Consider the following 24,193-nt stretch of genomic DNA (forward strand, 5'->3'; position numbering starts at 1 on the left):
TTTTCAATAATAGATTTCATAATTATTTGAACAAAACACATAGTTAACTAACCTATATAAATAATTTATGAAAGATGTCATTATTGTAGACCAAAGCTACAAAATATTTTCCTTACCTTAGCAAAACAGTTTGCAATGTCCTGGTTATTTGCACAAACCATTTGAGCATTCATTAGGTCATTTATCTAGATATCTAGATATAAAAACAACATTTATCCACCTTCTCTTTGTACTCTAGCCTGTCATATCCTGGGAATCATTCGGGATGAAACAAGCGCGGATGACCAACTATGGTCTTTTCCGGATACTTAAAAGCAGGTGATGGTTTAAAAGGATCTCTAATCAAATACTTTCGTCTTATCTTATCATGTAGATTTTGGCCTATGTAATTTGAAATTCTTCTCCTGTATGTTGGATCATATGGATCGAAGCTCGTCAAAATTTACCACCCGCCGTGAGACTCGTGAAGTACAACAAAGAGTACTATGATTGGTATTCGCTGCACTTCCATCTCTTCTTGAGGTAGCCCCGTCAAGATTCCCTCGTTGTCATCTCTTCTTGAAGTGCCTCCATCAGATTCTCATCATCATCATCTTTTCTTGAAGTGCCTTGATCTAGATTCTCATTAGTACTAGTTGGGGGCAATTCCTTTTCAAGAATCGTTCCATTGTGCTTTGATCATCCATCAAAATAGTCGACATAATTAAACACTAAATAGATACTAAATAGTGCGCAAGCAACCACGGTTATATGTTTAGAAATCACTAATTTCCTTACCTATAGCATCCTGTTGGAATGAGCCAAAAAACAAAATATAAGAGACTAAGACTACACAGGAGCCAGTGGCTAGTAGGGATATGGGTATATGACTCCAAGTTTATGAATGTTATTTAAACAATTGTACAACGGGGCAGCTAGCGTACCCTTTCTTTCTCGAATACGGAGAAAATTTGCGTATCACTGTAGTTAAGAAGATGAGTTTAGCCACACAAACGACGTGTTTCTAACGAGCTCCCTAAGTGGTCTTACAGCTTTAACTGAATCTGAAACAGACTGTTTCAAACTTCGATATTACATAAATAGTTTACGACAGAACTAAGAGCAACGCAACAACCTATGGAGCTAGACGTCTCCACTGCTGGCTGCGCGACCCTACTTCGCTATCGAGAAGAGCGCTCTTCTACCAGTCTGTTGTTGGTCGTTGGGAACAGCTCGTCCAGAGCTACCACATGGCTCGGTGTCAAGTTCCCTGTGAATATGACGTTGTATGTTTGACGCGGATGAAACTGAAGCTGCCCAGCGATACCATGCCTTATCTTCTAGATGAAGAGTACCTCGTCCCGCTTAGATGTCGGCCCGTGCACTAGCCTACCTTTGTAGGCTTGAACGACATCTAGACTCACGCTCGTAGGATGCACCAGGCGGCCCAGGCCATGAGACGTGAGATGCAATATGAGTGCCATGCCGCGACAGGCTGACGGCGCCACGGCGTGTGAAAAGGATGAATGAGAAGCCGAAATGGTATTCGGCGTTGTGCCGTTGTAGTAGGCGAGTATATATACGGGTCTGAAATTGATCTACACGGAGGTGGCGTTTGAGCTTGTGAACTACTGGATTGTTGCGTCAATGCGTTGCCCAATTTCAACATCCTGCTAGCCTCCTTGAGTCCATATTCTGACGTTCATGTAGTGGACTTGCCGCTTGCACACTGCTACAATAACTTCATCACGCCAGGCTAAAACACTAAAACATCCCATCACTGCCAGTTTCCCTGGTGACACGTGACAGTGAAAGTGGACGCTGATGAGGATTTTTATCATCGTCGGCTAGGGAACTCACGATGAAAATTGAATAATTTTTTTTTAAAATGTGCCCGCCGCCATCCGCGTCATCACGTACTCATGCTTATAGGCAGGCCCATCTGTTGCCTCTCTATCCCTACTCTTTCCAAGCTTGCACCACCTTCCAATATGTTGCACCTCATGGAACTCTTCGAAGACATTGAGCTCATGCATCGCGCATGCACACTTGTCATCCTGCTCCTCCCACATCCTCCGTCCCTCTAGCTTTCTGCTCCTATGGCTACCTAAAGAGCTAAAGGACCGAACATGCAATTGGATGGAGGATGTGGTGCGGTTCATGAGCTCAACATCATTGATGAGTGTTGGGAGGTGAAGCAAGAGACATGATGTCATGTGTTGCTCGTTGTACAGTGGGTCAGTCTAGAAAAAGTAGCGAGAGATGCAACACATGAGCTTGCATGCAACATGAGTACACTTACGCCAGTGTGGCGGGATACTGTGTCCAAACTGCACTGCAAAACCATCCGGGGTCATTTAAACATTATTATAGTTGAGGACGTTACGTAGTTAACTTTTGATATGTTATGGGGTTATGTAGACTTTTTCTATTGTTTATTGACACCGCCATGTCAGCATCCACATAATATGTCACGTTAGAGTTCAAAAAAAAAATACATCACATTAGTCGTCAGCAAAACCACTTCAGTAGTTAGTTTAAGGGGTAGAATATCTAGTTTTATATGTGAAGATTAGACAACCACTAATAGTTTGAGGGCTAAGTGGACTTTTTCTGTGACGTGGTTTAGCCTCAAAGCTTTTATTTTGCAAATAACACAATACAAATGTAAATACACGTAAATAGGAAATTGACATGTAATCCGGTCTATTCTTTTTTAAACCAGCAAAAGAACTGCCTTGATCGTGAAATTTTAGTCAACTTTATTTTTTTTTTACAAATAGCTAACAACTAATCCGACTGCACAGTTTTGCTGGGTTTCTGTCAGTTTTGAGCCTGTGTACAATGACGTTGAGATAAACTAATCCGAGTAAAGCTGGGAAAATACCAACGACCCAAACAAATGGATGAAGAGGACGATGCACAGACCCATGCACCTCCGACTCATTCTCAAATTACCAGCAACAAAAAATTATACATATATAATAAGTAAAAACATCATCATATTGAAAATGTTTGTTTAATGAATGAAAACGTAACTTAATAAATTCATGTTTTAACAAGCAGAATGAAAAGAAAACATAACGACCGAAGCTGCATTAGGTTCCAATAATGCTACCTAGTTGTAGTGTTCTTGGTATGGAAATCACGCAATTTCAAGACTCGACATGCCTTGATTACTTCATTTCCATACCCAGATCGCAGAAATGAACTATCAAAGTACAGCTATTAGCAAATTTACAACCGTGAAATTTCCTTAAATATTTGCCTAGAACTATGCTTTCAATGCACTGTCAAAATATAGCTTGTGCAAATGTCAGTTCATGTCATGAGAACCGACAAACATCTGTAAACCTTGCAGCCATGGATCACAGTACCACATGACAGCATGCCCCTCCCAGCAAACATAAACAATTATTCAGTTACTTATTATTGTAGTCATCACAACCAGGTCACCTGGATAGCGTTTATGTTTTGCTTACATAATGAATAGGTCCTGTTCGGACATAGTATAATAAAACTGCCACAGAACAATAGATAAAAGAGGGATTTTTTTTACTTGAATAAAAAGAAGCAAAAAGGCCTTATTCATATGCGATGGAACAGGAAACTTACAGAGGCTTGCACAAAAACTGCACCTCCTTAAGGCTACACACTAAGGAATCATCATGTGATGCAGAGAGGAGAGGAATACTAGGAAGAGGAAAGGGACGAAAAAAAGAGAAACTATTCAAGAAACTAAGCTTCCAAGGTTGGCAAAGACCTACCACCCTAGTGTACATGCATGCTTGACCAAAAGCGCAAGAAGCCATTTTTGCCGATGTCTTAGGTTTCATCATCATCCATCTGTATATGCATTCCCGATATTTTGATCAGGAACCTTATGGATGATATTTTGAGTACAGTTCAATCACATCGATCAAGAGTTCCTAAGATAAACCACTCTGCTTAACTTCAACAGGCTTCACAGGAATAGACGAATCGCTGCCAGAAACTTTCTCAGCCAAAGGGCTTACAGTCTTGGCCTCACCAAGCCGCACAGCCTGAGCAAAACTCTTGGTGATATGGCCCACGAGGTCAGTGGGTACAGTCAAGGGTTTCTTGGGCTCAACAACAATAGAACTGGGTAGATGTTGCTGATGCAGGCGTGCCTTATTTTCCTGCAGCGCTTTCTCACGCTCCTCATAAAAGTCAAAGTCATCAAGGATTGATGCATCATCATCATGGTTCTTAAAGATCTTCAGCATCTCCAGTCCTTGCTCTAGTTTCACCTACAATAAGCTCATGTGTCACATCAAATAGACAATACTGTGAATTTATGAAAGTAAAATGGAAAAGAAAGGCATGAGAATATTAACAGCTGAACCGAAAGCATGGATGGCAGTGGCACATCCTAACTAATATTTGATAGTGATTTCCATGAAAAAAACGAACTTATGTACAAGGATAAATTCAAATGCAAATTAAGCAAATGGAGATAGAGAAAGAAGTCTAAATACCTCCTGTGTATCTCGGCTATTTGTTACGGGTTTATTGTCGTTATTTTCAAGAATTATATGCCGGAAAAGATTATTGGGGACATCCTTCACTATGTGCCACTTCACAGGGAATTGACCAGTCCACTTATCTTGCTGCCAGTAATCCACACTTTTCTCAAAGTCCACTGGTCCAATCATCTCAGTAACACCACAGAATTGTGCACTGGCATTCACCTGTATATATATTGTTCCAATTTTTAATATTAGCCAGGATTATTACTTAGGTAAAAAGGACTGGTGGCCTCAAAAAGGAACAAAGAATGGAGATGATGCTTCAATTACCGAAAATAACAGAAAAATGGGACAGTGCTCTTCCTTCTCCTTAGCTTCACGATAGGCTAAGTCCAGTTTCTTGTTTCCATTTGTGGTGCTAGCCCAAACACCATATTTTACACTCTTGTGCACATTATCTTCACTGTATGATTTTATGATGAAAAACCTGGCATTCGTGTACTCTGTAACAAAGTCAGGCCTGTTGTATGACTCACGACCAACTCCTGTAGTAGCCTTCTCATCCTTACTGTCAACCTCTGGTTGCTTCTTAGGCTTAGTAGCACGTGGACCCCGACTTTGCTCGTTAAGAAAGTCAAGTGGGCCATTGCAGCTGCAAATAAGTGCATTACCCCTTCCCCTCCTGCGCCCTTTCTCGATCGAGATAGAACTTCTACCATTAAGGCCAAAGCTGGTGAAGGATCCCCCATAATTACTGGCCTGTGGGAACATTCCACCATGTGAGAAACCCCTTCCATAGGAGTCAGTTGTGGATCCCAAACCATAGAAGGGCCTCTGGTGAGGCGATGCCTGAAATTGGGGGAGAAACAAATAAATATCAAAAGGCAGATCTACAAGTAAACAAATTCAGTTATTTATGAAATTGTATATTCCTGTCTTTTTAAGTTTGTTTTTCTTTTCAGTCTTTATATAGCATATAATGTGTCAGCATAAAACAGCAAGTCAGAATTCCAGCTAAATGGTGGGTAATCCCCAAAACCAGTGACAGATACAGGTACATGCTTGCAGAGCAGAGTTTAAACTGCATCAGGTGGCAGCAATCAAATATGAATTTAAACATCAACTGGCAATGAATCAAAAGAGTAAAAGACATCAGCTATATACACTGAAGGGTAGAGTTTTCATTGTTCTTCTTGGACAGAGTTAAGCTAGATTTGTTTCCTGAAGTGAAAGACTACCCCGAGACAACCAATAGAAATGGTAACTTGTGCAAAGAGCTGCATCCATGATTTCTTAAGTACTATTTGAGGGACGAGAAACATAGGGTTACCAATGTGAAGAGAATACCATTCCTGAAGCCATTGGAAAGTTGCTTTGGCCATAGGTCCCTGGAACACCACTAGAAGGTTGAGGTGAAGCTGCAGGTGATGGAAATGACCCAGTTCCTTCTGAAGATCTGAACCATTCTGAGAGACGTCACAAAGTTAAAATGTTACCTATAGCATAAGACATAAATGAACTGAACAAAGCACAAAGTTAGATAATAACCAGGTCTTGGGCCAAACAGGAAGCTGTTTGGACTCAGGGTATCAGCGATAAAAGCTCCTTGTGTTGGGTCAATCGGCATCATTGTATTTGTATCACCCTGTGATATTGGAGTAGGAGAGCTTAAATATGGCATGCCAGGTGTTACTGACTGCTGGTAGTAAGGAGCCGAGAAGGAGAACTGCTGAGGGGAGTAGAGCTGACCATCTCCACTAACAGCAGTCGGTACAGGTGTTGCAATAGGAGAATAATGAGCATATGGGTCATAACCATAGCCACCATGGAACATCAATGAGGGGTCCTCATTGTATACAACCTTCAAGAAAAGACAAATTTAGAGCAGTGGCCTATGGCATATTTATGACAGAGGAAAACTTTTTTCTACTTACTGGTGGGCCCACTTCCAATCCTTCAACACTCATGTAGGGAGGATATGTGTCCCATTCTTGTGGAGGGTTTTCATATCTGGAGCCTGCACATAGAGAGTGAACTATGTTAAAGTATGCAACAAGAACATTCATCAATCAAGATGAAAGCTGTGAAATCTACAATATATTAAAGAAAACAAAATAAGTGGGCTTTGAGCCTACCCCACAAAAACAGATTTTACGTTGATATACACTATATTTCTACTACTGATGAATCATAGGTAAATTCATAGAGAAATATGTTAAGAGCACCTCCTAATAGATAGTCTAAAACTTTTTATATCATTGCTTCGTTATGTTTCCATAGGCTAATATAGCACGAGATCAACTATATAGGACAATGCATAAGTTGGTGTTCTGTCATAAAGACTACAGAAGGAATGCAAAGTGTGAAGAGACATGCAAGCTGACCTTGGTAATAGAATGGCTGTGCCTGAGAAGCATAGAAGTTGTGTGCACCATTATGGCCCCCATCCATGTTGGATGTGCCAGCTTGGGTTTGGCCTTCACTTGGTAGATCGATAGCATTTGAATCAACTGAAATTGGCAGCACAGCTGCTTTCTCATCCTTACTGGCAACAGGCTGAGGTAGATGGTTGATACAATCGACAAACAGAGTCAATAAACAAAGTGTAAAAAAAGGATAAAAAAACAGTAATGAGTAATGACCTGCTCCTTAGGCTTCTCAGAGAGACCTATCTTTTGTTCGACATTGGCTACTGGCTCCTGCTTATCCATAGAGGCTGAAATATCAAGGTTAGACAAAATCATGTCAGGCTTCAACAAATGAGGCTATCCAATTGTATGTGATAAACTGAGTGCCATATATTCTATTATTATGAAGTATAAGCTAAACTTTCACAGATGGCCTTAAATAGCAAAAAAGGATAGTTGCCTCCCTAACATATTTACATCAAAATACCATGTGATCACATCACCCAGTACATGGCATACAGATTGTATTGAGTTGTAACCAAATATGTTGATCATTGATAAAAGCACACACAAGAGGAGTTGCAATCAGCAGTGCTCGAAATTCTCATACTCGTTGCCTGTACTTGGCCTCTTACTCTAGGTGTTTAACATGCATCATTCTATTCAGTGCAAACAATACCACATCTCAGGGAATATATAGCCACATGACATTGGCAGACATCCTACCAGAACCCTCTACGTTAGCACGATCTGCATCAACCATCAACATGACGTACAGTCAGGTATGACAAATAGCACACGAAGCCCATTCAGGCATCGAAAACTATGTACGGCCTGCACGAACTGACCGTGCAATGCTACAGGAACTACATACACGTGACAACAGCACCGTACCCAACCAATTTAAATGTGATATCGATGCGCATAAACTTGTGCACACGAACCAAGGGAACCTACCGAAAAGGACTCGCAATGCGTTAAGCTGAAGCTCGGGCGATTCCGCCGGACCTTGGCTGCGTGAAACAGCAGCGTGCACCATGTGGAGCAAGAAGCCTGATCAACTCAATTTGAGGCCCCCTAGTTCTAAACCAATTTACTCAATAGTACATCTCGAATCGCAGAAGCCATGGCATGACAACACTAGTAACGTCTGAATTGACGCGAGATCTTATGCAGGGTGACACAGGGGGGTGGCAGACGCATCAATCAAAGAAATCGAATCGGCGACAAACCTCTAATAATAAGGAGCAGAAGGATTTGAATTTGAAGGCCCTCCGATCAAATCATAGCAGCAGAGTGTGCAGAACAAAATCCCTTACCGGCAAAGGCAATAAGAAGGAATCAAGCAGTCCGGGCTGCAGGGAGGGATCTCCGCTCCAGCGAGCGGCGAGGGCGCGCCTACGATAGAAGGAAGAGGAGCGGTGGAAGGACGCCCGGATCGGCGCAGAGGCCGGCGGATCTGGCGATCGGATCGGGCTCCCACACCCACACCTGTGTGTGGCTCGTGATCTGATGAGACCTGAGAGGAGACGGGACCGTGACCTTGTTGGTGGGGCGATTGGTGTTACACTGCCACCCTTTTCTATTTCTCTTCTCTTCTTAAAAAAATGCTTATTCTTGATTGACGATGATTTGTAAGTGCATACGCACGGGAACATAAGACATTTGGGATTTTGGACCCAACCCTACTTTCAGGCATCTTGCGGCTATTGTTTTGGTTAGTAATTGGATCGACAAAATTGAAGTTTCGAATAAAAAGCTACTCCCTCCGTTTCTTAATATAAGCCATATAGATTTCTAAAAAAAATTCCAAAATATAGGTACGTATCAGCTCCCACATCGATTAGTTTGAAAACATTCTCACCGTACATAGCACATGCCCCAACCAATCTCTTAGATTTAGGAAGCAATCTGATTGGGAGTAAGAAGATGGCCTGATTTTTCTTTTTTTCCTCAGTCTCACATCCTTTCCCAAGCCGTGTGTTAATATTGGTGCTAAAAACTATATGGCTTATATTAAGGAACGGAGAGAGTATTAGTTTTTAAATTTTGAGGCATTTAAAATATTATTGAAATATATTTTTAAGAAATCTTTTTGCACTTTAAATATTTTTTTATGTCAGCATTAATATTTGTAGTGTATGTGGGCCGGTGAATCTCGGTGGCTGATCAAACGACTCGTAGACTAGAATTATGCCCGTGTGTACTGAGGCCATAAATTTATGTCCACAGCCACGGTGACGGATTCATACAGAAAATAAAAAAAAAAACTAATAACATGACGCGGACGGTGAGCTCGACGATTTCGTATGGAACGCGGGCACCTGGGTTCGGCCTTTGTATTAGAATCATATAGGACGCGAGCCCTAATGATTCCTATCATACGCGGACGTGTGTACAGGGATTGAGCCTTGTATCATCGGATAAATGACGATGTTAAGAGACTATAGGCGTTTGAATTTTGATTTTGAAAACAGGGAAAGATTTTCCTAAAAAAACAGGGAAAGATATATATGTACTCCCAATCCCCGAATAAGCGTACACCGTGCGTTTTGTGAAGTCAACGAGTTTAAGCACGACTAATATATATTTATCTCTATTTTTAATATATCCTAGCAAACATGTTCGTATGTTGCAATGGAACTCAATACATATAAGATCGACTATGTATCATCGCTACTAGATGCATATTGTCCTAACTCGTATGAGCACGGATCATGAGTCCGAGTGATATGACCAGCAGTGCCTTCCACGGGTGAAAACCCAGTCCATTCCTTGGACGAGCGACGGCGGCGTTATTGGCGTCGTTCCCTTCCTGAAAGCGTCGCTTTTGGAAGTTTCGTCTTGGCCGTGATGTCGCCTTCGGTGGTTGTTATGTGTTTCTTGGCGCTCGGTCGACGTGAGACGGCGGGAACTGCATCGTGAAGTCGGAGCTGCCGTATCAGGGGGGTGTGGCTCGGCAACGATGACACGGGGCGAACCCCTTCTTCGTTGACTGTGATTCGGCTTGGGAGGCCCGGCAATTGCCGTGGGCGGGCCATGGGATCAAGACACGAAGTCGGAGCTGCTCTTCGCGACGTTTGAGCTCCACAACAATGACCTGTTGTGACCTCTTGCTTCGGGCCTGACAGCCTGGCTTCGTAGGGTGGGTGGTCGTCTGATGTTGTACTCTATCGCGTCGCGTAGGTGGGCTAGGCTTTTGTGGTGCTTGGCATCACATTGGGCTACCCTTTCATGTACATAAAACTTTATTCGTCTTAATTGAAAGGCAGAGCTCCTGCCATTATTTCAAAAAAATATACGAAATATGTAGGGCACAATCTAATATATATTGAAATTACGTATTTATCATCACTAGAAAATGAGCTATCCTAGCTCTATGAGTATGGATTATAGGAATTCGATATCTCTACCATTTGCATACAAGATTGAATCGAAGTCTAGCGACAAGGAAGAGAAGACTGCCAGGCCCTACTGAAGACAGCAACCAATAGGTCACAAACTTCTCTTTCAGAAAAAAAGCTACTGGCCTACTGCAACCAGAAGATATCAAACCATAAAGGCATGATGACCACGTACATTTCTTCATCCAAATAGTTGTCATCGGAGAGGTTGTTGTCCAGGATGAGGGAGGGCGTAGATACCCGTACGAATCTACCTTGCTGCCGTTGGCTCTAGCAAACAAATTCAACGTAGAGTCTATTTGGCAGCTCCAACAACTCTGGATCTATAACATACATCTCTAGATCTACTTTTTCAAAGTCAAACTCCTCTAGCTTCACGTAGATCCACCGCAGATGTGTCCCTGATCCACGGATTTCGTGAAGCACCTGCAAACTCAGAGATCCGTGGAGTCAGAAAAAATTACCCACAGCTAACCACTGATTACACAGATAATAGTTCGCTTCTTTTTTCTTTTTTTTCCTTTCCTCCGTTGCGACTCAGCACCCTGTTGCCCGCCGTGTTGCACGCCGACGAGCGAGCGAGGCCGCGCAACCCTGCCACCATGCGCGCTCTGCCGCCCTATGTGTCACACGCCGCCGCCGTCATCCACGCAATATATGTTCCCTAATAACTATATAAAGGTAGGTCACACAGGAGTGTAGGACAAAAGATGGTTGAAAAATGTTAGTTCTCATAGTCTCCATGTCATTAGGGAGATACAACTCCGCTTTATTTGAGGGGAGATGAGGGGAATGTTTGTGACCACAGAAAAAAGAGGTGTTGGGGAATTGCAGGAGAAAAAATATTGTTATCCTCAATATAACAGTTTTATAGAGATAAGGAGAAGTACTAAGGTACTGCAAAGATGCTCTCAGCCCAACCATTTTTGCTACAAAATGGTTCATCAGGGCTGACGATCGAGCCAGTTTGGACTGAAACCACAACCACCAAGAGCCCCCTTTTGCGACTTAAAATACCTCCCCTCCTCTTCCTCCTTTTACTTTCCAAACTGCAGTCACGTCCAAGGTTTTCATTTTCGGAAATTAAAATTTATCGGGATCACAGATAAAGAGGATAAACAGGATATATCAGAAATATCGGACCAAATTCAAATAAAATTTAATTTAAATTTAAGTAAATTTAAATAAATTTAAACAAAATTTTTACGAAAAAGATATATATTTTCTTATCGGCACCTACAGATAAAAAGGATATATCAAAAATATCAGGAGATTTCGGCCGATAAATTTTTCCCTGGTCACGTCCTTCATCTATGTCTCATATGTATCCCGAACTCTTGACTCATATTCATACGACTTAGGACAACTCGTGTATCGATGATAAATATGGAGTCTGATTCCACTACGTATTGGGTCTCACCCTAAGTATCTCGTATGTAACCCGCGCTCGTATAAGATAGAACAGCTCGCATCTAGCGATGAAACAAAGTCTGATTCCAATACGTATTGGCTAGCAATTACTCATATAGCAACTTATTTGAGAAATCTAAATGTCACAAAGATTCCTTTGAAGGAATATAAGAAAGTTTATACAATAAAGCTTACACATAGCACTTAAGCAAAATCCGTTGTAGTCTAGTTGGTTAGGATACTCGGCTCTCACCCGAGAGACCCGGGTTCGAGTCCCGGCAACGGAATGTGTTCTTTTTTGTCTTTCAATTCAAACCTTTTTTTTATGTAAATTAACAATGCCAGTCGTGGGCCCACGAACAACACAGAAGCCCAATAAAGGCCCAAACTGTGCCTTCCCTTCCCTCGTCAGCTCTCCACACTCCACAGCCGCCACGGCCACCGACAGCCGAGCCAACCAATCCGGCAATCCGCAATCCCCCTCCCGTCCACTGCTCCGGTCCGGTCGTCCACCGATTCCGCGTGCCCGCCCTACCCCTTCCCCGTCCGCCTCCCTTATTTAATCGCTTCTCGTTTCCCGCGTGCTGTGCGAGACTGCGAGGCGAACCGGAACTGCTGCTCGGCCCATCCATGGCGGAGGAGGCGGCGACGACGGGTTGCGGCGGCGACAAGCTCATCCTGCGCGGCCTGCAGTTCCACGGCTTCCACGGCGTCCTGAAGGAGGAGCAGACGCTGGGACAGAAGTTCGTCGTCGACATCGACGCCTGGATGGACCTCGCCGCCGCCGGCGAGTCCGACAGCATCGCTGACACCGTCAGCTACACCGACATCTACGGGTGAGTAGTGGTATGCCAGCCTTAACGATGATTGATTGGAACAACAAATTTGTAGAAATTAGCATTCTTTTCGGAATTTCAACTGGTATGCTTACTAGAGTGGCACGAGATCATCGTATATGTATGCAGCTTCCCTGATTTCAGTCCGTAGTAATCTCCTCTAGAAAAGAGTAGTGAATCTCCTTGTTTCAGGATGAATCACGATGCTGTTTCAGAGGTCTGCTCGGAAATTGTTGTTATTACGAAATGATATTTTTCATGTTGACACCAGTATATAAGTTTAGAACGTGTGCGGGGTCCTGCTCCCGAATTCCGATTGTATTCTCCACTTGCTTTGGAGAGGACATACATACACTTCACTACTTCAGAGTCCCAACATAGTTTCTAAACACGTTGTTTCAGATTTCCTTATCATGCTAGTAGTATGTTTTTATCCCTGCCTGGCACTTAAAAAAAAATCCCCATCCCACCTCACGTCGTTGTCGTACAAGTCTAGATGACATTTTTTTAGATACACTTTGATTTGCAGTTGGGTACTTGGAACTGAGCTGGGGATTTGGATTGACCATGATCTGCAATATAGCATATTTAAACTAGCATAGCGTTACAGGCGGCCTATGTGCCTCTGAATTATTGGTTTCAAAATTTCAGTTGGTAGCAGACTGGGGATTACTATAATTTACAGCTGGCATTAGGGCATTATATATTCAGCTTTTTCTTTCGTTGATTGACTACCCTCTAATATAAGAAAATCTAATTGTTCTTCTCCTCAACTCAGTTCTGTAATGTAAGTCCTGAATGGAACCGTTATATCAATCAAGTCTTAGATTTGGTTAGACCTTCTTTGCCTGCTCTGGGAGGGTGTAGAGTTCTAGACACACACTTCAGAGTCCAAGAATCCTTTCCCAAGATGTTTTATCAGATCCCTTGACAATTAGTTTTGTTTAAACCCCCTCCCCCAGCATTGCTAAGGATGTCGTCGAAGGCACGCCACACAACCTCTTGGAGTCGGTGGCTCACTCGATCGCAAAGGCCACACTGCTCAAGTTCCCTCGGATCTCTGCAGTCCGAGTGAAGGTTGGCAAGCCTCACGTCGCAGTGCAAGGCGTCCTGGACTATCTGGGCGTGGAGATAACGAGGCACAGAAAGAAAGTTTGAGATGTTATACACATGTGCCATGTGGTGATGGGCAGCCGGTTTAATGTTGATGGTGCTGATGGTACTGCAGCTATAACCATAATCCACACTTGTTGGCAGCTTGGCATCAATGTTTAATGGACAAGAGAATTTGTCAGCTGTTTGACGGTGACACTGACAGTGTGAGCTGAAATGGGAATGGTGGTATTCCTGCTTGCACGCATTTCCAGCTTATGTAGCTCAAATAAAGGTTTATGTGCAATTTCCTGTGATCTGTGAAGCCTGCCATTGCCATGGGATGGGATCAATTTGTTATGTCCCTGCCCGAGTTTGTACTGGTACGAGTGCATCTGATATACGCTGATGTGCAGTTGATGTACACGTACTTTTTGGTAGACGAGGAGTACTGATTGTACGAACTGTTTGTGTGAACTGAACTGCCATTCAGATATTTGTAGTCACCGGTCCACCGCGGAACGTGCCCTGCAATGTCCTATTAGTCAACAACGCATGTATCCTTTTCAAAACCACCCAAACTACTACTCCAATCACCCCCGCGCAACACCGCGCATGTAACGAGGGCTGATTGGTGGTTAAAATCTATTAACCCTTATTAGCCTATAATTAGCTCCTGTTTAATCCATTTTCATAAGGTGAACTAATTTTTAGTCCTGGGATCAAACAAACCCTATTCCGGTGCACCGTTGGCAACCACTTAGGCCCCGTTCGCTTCGCTGAAAAAACAAGCCGAAACATTGTTCCGGCTGATTTGTTGTGAGAGAAAAATACTGTTCTGACTGAAAAAACAAACTGAAAAGTACGGATTATAAGACAAGCGAACAAGGCCTTGGTATCCACCAATGGTGCCGTACTAGAAGAACAAGATGGTACTAGATGGTACCAAAGGATAGAAAAACTAAAGGAACCCATGGATAGAAGAAGTGGTTGCGGCTTGCATTGCAATGGCATTGAGGTGATCGATTGGCGCCATCAACTCCTCCCTAATCATTCAATTCAGTTCCCTAGCTCTTGCACCCATTCATCTAATCTACTCCTTCCTCCCTGCAGTACACGTAACATACTCACCTCAATTATTCTCTCGGATGAGCTGAGGCATGATGGGATGATTTCTGAATTGGATCGTTGGGCTCTCAGTCTTGATCACTTCACTCACCGGCTCAGGATGAGTTTGTAATTGAGTATGCGTTCGGAGAGCATGATTCCCTGCATGCTTTGCGCTCAAGCAACATTATTGTATTTGCGTATGGTCTGGTGTCAATTTGGGCATACATGTATGGACCGCGGCACTCGTGGCTATCGGTTTACAAGAAGCTGAAAAGCCGTGTTGCCGGTGGCAGTTCTCAAGGGCCTGTTTGATATAGGGCAAGGGGTGGCCTGCGCTCCCTAGCTGCAACCCGGGTGGTTTGATTCACTTGGTCGGATGATGATGGGGCTCCAGTAGCTCCTCCTCCGAGCACTGAGGCGCCACCGTGCAGCACGCACGCGGAGGTGTAGTCGAAGGGAGGGGAGAGGCCGACGGCGGGGACCGCAAGACCTCCGGCCCAGGGCGCGTGGGTGGACCCCAGAGCCGTGTCTGGGTGCTCGAGGAGGCAACGCCGGTTCAGAACTGCCTACCGGGAAGCCGCCGTGTAAGTATCCCTGCCTTGGAATCGTGTGCTGTCCGATCTTTTTAGTTGCGGCGATTGACGAGCTGATCTGATGCAGATTGGGGCGCGCGGAGGATCTGAAACCTCCCGGCCAGACCGATGAGCAGCCGGGGGCTGGTCCCAGCGCGGAGACCATGCCGGCAGGCTCCGTCCCGGAGTCCCCGGGCGCTCCACGGTCTGTGGAGGAGTCGACCACTGCTGCCAGTAAAATTAGCAGCGGAGAATGGTTGGCGACGACGGCGGACGAGTCAGTGGCGACGCCAGCAGCAGTGGCGACAGCCGCCGGGTCTTCGAAGGCAGAGGCTGGAGCTGCCGACGCCGTGCCAGAGTCTGAGACGGAGAGGCCGGTGGTGCCAGAGGAGCAGGCTGCACTCCCTGAGACGTCGGAGGGCGTGGTCGGACGCTCTGTGCGGCCACCGAGTCCCCAGGTGGCGCCACCGGCTACGGAGGAAGAGGACGAAGTGGAGGAGATTGAGCGTGAGGATTCACGACCTCAAGCCGTCCGGATCCTCCGCAAGCGGGGGGATGAAGTGGTGGTCGTGGAAGAGGAGGACACCACCAGGGAAGTGAGGAGACTAGAGTCCACGCTTTCCACGGCCATGAAGCAGATCAAGGTTATTATTGCGTCGGCAATGTCTGTCTTTGGCGTTGGAGATTGGAGTTCTTTATAATCTTGGTGTTGTTGCAGGGCATAGCGCGAACCGCCGAACAACGACGACATCTGATCAAGAGGATGGAGCCCCTCGCCGAGGAGAACGCCAAGCTGAAAGAGGCTATGAAGCTGATGGAGAAAAACATCCAGAGGGCCCAACGCGAACGAGATCTTGCCGAATCAAACGCGAGAGACCTGGAGTACTAGAAGGGGGCTTTATCCGAGCAGCTGGCGATCGTGTCCGAGCAGTTGAGGCGCAACTCCGAGCAGCTGGAGTGCAGCTCCGAGCAGCTGAGAAGCATTTCCGAGCAGAAGAAAGGTACTACGGATCGGTGAACTTGTTCTATATTGCCGAACAAGTTTATTGTTGTTGACGATCGTCACTTTTGTAGAGCAAGATGCAGAGCTCGGCCAGTTGCGCCAGGTCATCAGTCAGCTCCAGGAGAAGATGGGGAAGGCGTCTGGGCGAGCGGAGAAACTGGCCGAGGAGCTGAAAGGTGAGTAGTGCGTGGTCGGAGTTATTGCTAAAGTGACTTCTTTATTTGACGGATCCTCTCGGTGCTTGCAGAATACCGCCAAAGAACCAGGGCGCAGTTCGACGTGCTGGAGCTGGAGACGCAAACCCAGAGGAGAAAGCTCGACGCCGTGGTGGCCGAAGTCAGGCCGGTGCTTGACTGCATCGACTTGGAGGCAGCCCCTCAGCCTGACGACAGGGCGCCTCGTCTGGACACCATCATCGACAGATGCAAGGCGGCGTGAGAAAACTTCAAAAGCTTCAACCGTGACGCCACTGTCTCTGTCGCGACGCACGCCCTGGCGGTGGTTTGGTCCCACTACCCTGCAATCAAACCTTCAAGCGATAGGGGCCGGATTCACCAGAGGGACGGGTGCGACGAGACAGGAGCAGCTGAAGGACGAGGTGGAGGACGCGACGAAGAAGCTGGCCGGCGACGTCGACCTATTCGGCGAGGTGGATGGCGACGGCCAAGCCCAATGATCTTCTCGGAGTGTAATCTGTACGCAACAGCTGGAGATGATAGTTAGATGCGCGATGGCATAGGCAAACACTTATGTATGTGTATAAATGTTGTAAAGTGACATGTGCTTGTTTATGTAGTTTGCCAGTATTTTGGTGAAAAATAGATGTAGTGTTAACCCTAACGCAATTATACGTTGTATAAGTAGCGTCCGAGCAGTTAGTTCGTTACTGGGCTCTTGGCCTTGGCTAGCCCGTATTCCATAACGTCGAGCGCGGAGCCCGTGCACGTGTAGGAGGAACAGGTGTGACCGAGGAACCGTAGCCGACCACCCATAACACAGAGCGCGGAGCCCGTAGCATGTGTAGGGAGAGATCAGGGACTGGGTTGTCTCCAAAGAACACAGAGCGGAACGTGTGCTGCTTGATGGTTGGCGAAATATCTTAGAGATATTTTAGTATGGAGAAACGTGGCGGAGCGTTTATGAAGATCACGTATTGGAGTTTGTTAAGGAGTAGGTTAGAGCTGGCGACCGCAAATGGAGATTAAACCGTAATGGAGAAATAATGGAGACAAAGTATGGCAGCAAAAACTTTGTATATCATGGAGTGAAGAGTACATATCTGGAGCGTTTCAAGGATAGAAATGTATGAGGTGCTCGATGTGCCACGAATTGGGGATGTCGATTCCTTCCATGTCACATAGCCGGTAAGACCCTGATCGAGTAACCTCTTTGACCACGTAAGACCCTTCTCATGGGGAGGAGAGCTTGTGCCTCCTACACGTGCAGTACTTTCAGTCATGACTTTTCAGCAAAGTGAACATGACCATTATAATAAAAACCATCTTCTCCCCTCCGGCATGCACTTCCCCTCGCCTTCCTTGGCGTCCTCTACTCCGGTAACCGGCGCTGTCGGCCTTCGCCTCATAGTAGCGCTTCTAGCAGCGGCCCTACATCCATCTCTGTGTTGTCACCCCCAAGCTCGCCGCCCTTGGCCTAGCGACAACCGGATCTAGCTCTTGGCCCATGCAGTCGACATCAGTGGATGAAAAAGAAAAAGAGCAGAGGATGGCACATGGGCCCTCTATGTCAATGATTGGAGAGACAAATAAATGATACGAGTATTTTAGGCTATACAAAAAAATAGTGCTAAGGAAAAGGACCGAATTATTCAGAAGATTTCAATTTATATATAAGAAATAAAATCTCATCGGTCCTTGTCAATTCCTTCCCACATCCTCTAAAACCCAACGAGGCCTCGGGATGACTCTACATCCTAAGGCGGTGATTGGTTGCCCTGCTCGCGCCGTCCGGAGCCCCAGCACCAAGTGGTGCACTATGGCCATGTTTGGTTCCCCTCCTCGCATGTTTTGCTTGCTTCGTTCCATTCATCTGCCCCCCTCCATCCCGCACGCCTCCGTCTTCTCAATTTCACCTTCCCTCGTGAGCCGGGATGGCTTCATACACGCATGGTGCAGGGGCCCATGTGTCAGACACTCAAAACTTTGATGCATGCGTGCAACCAAACACGATCTCGTTTCGTACTGGACCAACAACAAAGACAACCAAACACAGCAAAGTGCATAGTCTTATCATGGCTGGAAAGAGCCTGGACAGCCACTCCATCCCGGCTTGCTGACCCTTGAGCAACCAATCATCCCCTTGGTCCAGCTACCGGCCCGGCTCCCAGCGTGCAAAACTCACTCTCTCTCTCTCTCCTGCACAGGGGGAAACGCCTGTAACAGAACCGACCAATTATACGAAATTAAGTAAGAAAATCATCCACCAGAGCAGACGATTAAGCAAACTTAAGCCCGTATAACCCGGTAGTCCGTGAAATCACGAAGGATTTCAAACCAACTCGTGTCCCAGCCATGATCGTAATAAGTTTAGCGGTCACCATCACATATTACATAAAAGTTTGCATCACGGATACATCAGAGTTTCAACATAATTATTACAGAACCAGTTCGAATAAAAGTAGCGGAAGTCATTTGTTCAAACCACACACACACTCACGCGGAGTTTAAATATAGTGCCAGTGAATGATCATTTCCAACAAAAGCATCAGATGAGACGTAAGGAATGACCATGCCCATGGTCCTAAGCATCACCCATCGCAGGATATAGGCAGTTGATACAGTAGCCGTAGTACATCTGCCCATCTGCAACAAGTGGGAATAAAACCCTGAGTACGAGAAGGTACTCAGCCAGACTTACCCGACATAACCGAAAATAAATGACACCAAGGATTATGAAGGGCTTTATAGTAGGGTAGCTGACTCATTTGCAAAAAGAAGCATTTTAGCATTTCAAGAACCTTTCTAAAAGCATTATTGCCAAGTTAATTATTATTAACCTGTCAACTAGGTTTGCACCTATTCTAGAGTAAACATGTGATTAAGCAGATAATGATAACCAATGATCATTAAACAACTTTCATACTGTCATATTCACTATAACTATCCAAGTGTTCCATAACATTTACTACGATGAAGTAACTCAAGTCAAGTGCTCACTATCCAGGAGCGATGGCGATTCGAATCGATTCCTAACCAGCTGGTGATTTATTCCTTACACAAACCTCACTCACCCGCTAAAGTGAGATATTGATCACCGAGTCAACTTTCCAGGAATCTCGAGTTTGCCAGGAACCACATGTACCCGGGGGCCGACCGACTGCACTTTGGCCTTATCATCCCGCCCCCGTGTCCTACCACACCTGCTCCGGCACAGTGCGTTGCGGGCAATCTGCTCGGCCCGAAAAATCTTCCAGCTTCGCGGTCGGAAGGTACTTTATCCGGCCAGCTAAATGTAAGGCATGCGTTCAACATGACTCGAGGCCCAACAACGGTCGGTCCTTAATCGACACAGACGGAAACACTACAGTCCAAAACTCTGCAAGTCTCCGTCCGGTCTCAACTTCATTTAACACTTAGTTATACCATGACTTCATAGTCATCCAAGCAGATCCAGGTAACCACCTATAGCTCGCAGGTGACAGGAAATCACCTGACTTCTACCGGTCTAAGCCAGCTAAGCATTGACTCGACTGCGGATACCAGGGTAACAAGGATATAGTATAACAAAGGTAAGTAAGGTATAATGCAGCAACGGTTGCAAACAACTCCTGAACGTAATGCATCAATTAAAGTAAAGCATTTAATTAAATCATTGCAAACCGGGAGAAAAATGCTCCGGGGCTTGCCTCTCTCGAAGGAGCTCGGACGGTGATCGGGGCACTCTGGAAGTTCCTCAACGTCCTCCTCGTCGGCTTCTGGCACTTCCTGCTGCCGCACCTCGAGCTGCTCCTCTGGCTCCTCGGGTATGACGACTGGGTTCTCGGTTTGCGATCCTGTATGATGCAATGCGCGTAAGTGATTATGCAAACGGTGCATCGAAGGAGATGAATGCAATGGATATGTTGAAATGCAAGGTAGTCAACATCATCTAAGAACTATACTACAAGCACATGTCATCTACTGCATTCTCTTCTACTACTAATATGTTAAGTTAACCTATCTTATGAAATGCTTCAAAGATACACCAAAGCTTTACTAATTTCTTAATCACACTTAAAGCAACACTTGCTTAAACCCTAATTAATAATAGGTTTGAATAGCAACCTATATTTCTGATGCTCCTAAAAATCTGAGAAAATTATAGTAGCATACTACTACCCTAAACAGACTAGCATAAAAATTTCATGGCATTTGGATAAGTAAACTATCCTACACAAAAATGACAAGCTATAGCATAAAAATGAGCATGAAATTACTTTGTACTATGAAAAGTGTCAAACAACAGAATTAATATTTTTCCTAGGTTCTTCATAGCCTATAATGACTGTACAAAAATTACCACATGCATGTTTTGTACAAAGTTTGCTCTCTAGCAAAAATAACAAAATTCAGCCATTAAAGGCACTTGAACTACACCTCCAAAGTTTTCCACAGCACATGCATGAAACATATTTTTCCTAGGAAGTACATGACCTAAGAAGATTAACAAACTTGAAATCATATTTTTCTGCAGATTATGGATTTTTCTACATATTTTTCAAGTTATCAGCAATATCCATGATTAAATAAAATCCTACAGAAAAGTATCCCAAACATGACATGCAATAATTTTCCCAAGTAGATCTGGTGATAAGGAACCTAGAAAATTTTGTTTCAACAAATTTGGAACAAGTTTGACCATCCAAATATTTTTCAAACCATTTCAGATTTCAAATAATAAAGAATAATGAAAATCAATTCACTTAAGCGTTACTGGGCCGGCCCGAAGGGACCCGACGGCCCACGACACAGCGCAGCCCAAGCCTGGCTCCCCCTTCGGCTCAGCGACTGACGCGCAGGACCCCCGTGTCAATGACACAAAACAGGGGAGACGGCACACGTCGGCGCGGCGATGATCGAGCTCGCCGACGGTGATCTCCCCGGCGAAACCGACGGCACCAACGTGCCCTACGTGAAGAACCGCGTCTATTGGTACTCTAACCATGCTCCCTACTGACCCCTAAGCACCCCAGCCACAGAGCTCGGCGGCTCGGCCATGGCGCACGGCGGTGCGCAGCCGTGTCCCGGCCAGACGGGGCCGGCGAGGACGGTGACACCATCACCCGAGTAACAGTGCGCGACGGAGAAGACAAAACGGGAGATAGGGAAGGAAGAGAGGAGCTGTGCCGTGCTAGCCACGGTGAGCTCCAACTCCGGCGAGTTGCGGTGGCGGCGGAAACTCAATTGGGCCACTACCTTGGGTTATCCGGCTCGACGGTGAGATGGAGTAGCTAGGGGAGGTGAAGACGGAGCTGAGCGCTAACTGGAGGTGGCGATTTCGCGGCGGTGAGCGTGCTGGGCGACGGCGCTTGCTCGGCGTCGATGGAGGAGCCGGCGCGCTGTTGCTGCGAGAGAGCGCTGCGGCGAAGGAAATGAAAATGGGCGGGCGAGTTGGTCAGGCAGGCGCGCGGGGTGCTCAAGACTCGGCCAGCAACGTTAGGAAGCCCGTGGCGCGTGGCCAGCTCGAGCAGAAGGCCGGCGACGCACGGCATCCACGCGGCGGTGATCTTCTGAACCGGTCGGGCACTGTAGCAGCGATTCAGAGAACGAAAGGCTGACTGACAGCGCCAAAAGACGAGACTCGATCTCCTAATCCGTTGAGTGTTAGCGAAAGAAATCAAAACGAAAGTTGTACACCTACATGCCAGCTACAAAACTCATTTAAAGATCACTGTCTAATTCGCAAAGGATAGAGAGAAAAATCATGCCAAAGTCGTGTTCAAGAAACTGAAAACTTGGAATTTATACTTAGAAATTTTTAAGTGTTGAAATCAACCCAAATTCTGACTTGTGGGACCATTTAGAGCATGTTGTGCACATTTTCATGACTTGGTCACAAAATACTTTTTGTTCCTCATATAATTTGCTACAACTTTGTTTTAGGTTGCTCAGACATGCAAACATGCTAAGTGGCACTTTTTGAACAGTCAAACCAAAAAGTCCTAGGGTCAAAACAAGTCAAACCATGATTTGAAATCTTAATCAGGCAAAATGATCAACATGAACATTGTTCCTAATGACTTTCTAAGCATAGCTAAGATGTTTAACAATATATTTAGCTATACCACACCTTGGTCATACAATAATCAAACACTAAAGGTACTGAAACGATGAAAAACACTTGAAATGGTACTCTTGTTTCAAAGTCATGTTTCCCATGTTTCAAGTGATATATGCTCATGAATATGAAATGCAAGTGCAATTAGGCAAGAATAACACCAGGGGTGTTACAGCCTTCCCCCCTTATAAAAATCTCGTCCCGAGATTTGAGTTACGAACCATTTGTTATAAAAATCTTCATAAGCTTTTTGTAGATACTCTCCTGTTTCCCAAGTTGCATCTCCCTCATCATGATGATCCCACTGTATCTTGTATGTTTTCACCACACTATTCCGAGTAGCACGTTCCTTCGTGTCTAACACCCGGACTGGTTGTTCACGATACACCAAATCTGATTTGAGTTGGATACCTCGAGGTTCTATTCTTTCTTCCGGAACACGCAAACATTTCTTGAGGTGTGATACATGGAAAACTGGGAAAACTATACTCATTGTCTCTGGTAACTCTAACTTGTAGGCTACCGGACCTCTTTGTTCCAAGATCTTGTATGGTCCTACGAACCTCGCGGCAAGCTTTCTTCGGATTCCAAACCTTTTCTTCTTCATTGGCGTGACTTTCAGATAAACATAGTCACCAACTTCAAACACAAGGGGTCTTCTTCTTTTGTCTGCATAGCTTTTTCTGATGTGATTGGGCCGCTTTCATATTCTGCTGAATAATCTGAACTCTCTTCTCGGCTTCTTCTACAAAGTTAATGCCATAATACCTTCTATCTCCAGGTTCGACCCAATTCAATGGTGTTCTACATTTTCTGCCATATAAAGCTTCGAATGGGGCCATCTTGATGCTTTCTTGATAACTATTATTATAAGAAAACTCAGCTAATGGTAACCATGACTCCCATGATCCCTTAGAAGACAATACACAGGCTCTTAACATATCCTCCAAAACAGCATTTACTCGTTCAGTCTGACCATCTGTCTGAGGATGATAAGCGGTACTGCGAATCAAACTAGTTCCTAAACCTTTGTGTAAATGTTCCCAAAAATGAGCCGTGAACTGTGAGCCTCTATCAGATATTATGGTCTTTGGTATACCATGCAACCTCACAATTTCTACGATATACTTCTCGGCATATTGAGGTGGTCGATAATCTGTTTTGACCGGCAAGAAATGAGCGGTCTTGGTAAGACGATCCACAATTACCCATATCGAATCATGTCCTTTTTGAGTAGTGGGCAAACCCATGATAAAATCCATACTGATATCGTCCCACTTCCAACTAGGGACTGATAAGGGTTGCAACATACCGGCAGGTTTCATATGAATGGCTTTCACTCGACAACATGTGTCACATCTGGCAACATATGCTGTAATTTCTTTCTTCATTTTGGTCCACCCATAGTGAGACCTTAGTTCTTGATACATCTTACTACTTCCGGGATGGATATATAGCTTAGAAAGGTAAGCTTCATCCATGAGTTTATTCCTAAGCTCTCGATCCTTGGGAACCACAAGACGGTCGTCAAACCACAACACATCCTGTTCATCCACTTTAAAGTGTTGAGACGGCTTTTCTTTTATTTTCTCTTTGATGTGGAATATCCCCTT

At 45.0% G+C, this 24,193-nt stretch overlaps 2 protein-coding genes and 1 non-coding gene across 4 annotated transcripts; 2 read left to right on the forward strand and 1 right to left on the reverse strand.

Annotated features, from left to right (window-relative positions):
• Window positions 1–3,513: 3,513 nt before the first annotated feature.
• LOC136472976 (YTH domain-containing protein ECT1-like) lies at window positions 3,514–8,459 on the reverse strand. Of its 2 annotated transcripts, none has more exons than XM_066470677.1 (9): window positions 8,197–8,459; window positions 7,112–7,185; window positions 6,854–7,025; window positions 6,404–6,486; window positions 6,018–6,330; window positions 5,817–5,935; window positions 4,800–5,318; window positions 4,479–4,691; window positions 3,514–4,250 (listed from the first exon to the last, which is right to left on the reverse strand). In XM_066470677.1, exons 2-9 carry the CDS (start codon window positions 7,178–7,180, stop codon window positions 3,909–3,911), a joined length of 1,830 nt encoding a protein of 609 aa, XP_066326774.1. In that variant the 5' UTR covers window positions 7,181–7,185; window positions 8,197–8,459; the 3' UTR covers window positions 3,514–3,908. The 2 variants fall into 2 exon arrangements, with proteins under 2 accessions (XP_066326774.1, XP_066326775.1); XM_066470678.1 differs by having other exon boundaries at window positions 8,110–8,459.
• A 3,446-nt stretch (window positions 8,460–11,905) lies between these two features.
• On the forward strand, window positions 11,906–11,978 carry TRNAE-CUC (transfer RNA glutamic acid (anticodon CUC)). Its single transcript has one exon. It is a non-coding gene; the product is annotated as a tRNA-Glu (tRNA).
• A 135-nt stretch (window positions 11,979–12,113) lies between these two features.
• On the forward strand, window positions 12,114–14,119 carry LOC136477015 (dihydroneopterin aldolase 2-like). The gene is made up of 2 exons (XM_066475020.1): window positions 12,114–12,527; window positions 13,490–14,119. The coding sequence occupies exons 1-2, from the start codon at window positions 12,322–12,324 to the stop codon at window positions 13,683–13,685; spliced, it is 402 nt and encodes a 133-aa protein (XP_066331117.1). The 5' UTR covers window positions 12,114–12,321; the 3' UTR covers window positions 13,686–14,119.
• Window positions 14,120–24,193: the final 10,074 nt, after the last annotated feature.

The sequence above is a fragment of the Miscanthus floridulus genome, chromosome 8 (genome assembly GCF_019320115.1).
Source record: "Miscanthus floridulus cultivar M001 chromosome 8, ASM1932011v1, whole genome shotgun sequence".
Taxonomy (NCBI): Eukaryota; Viridiplantae; Streptophyta; class Magnoliopsida; order Poales; family Poaceae; genus Miscanthus; species Miscanthus floridulus.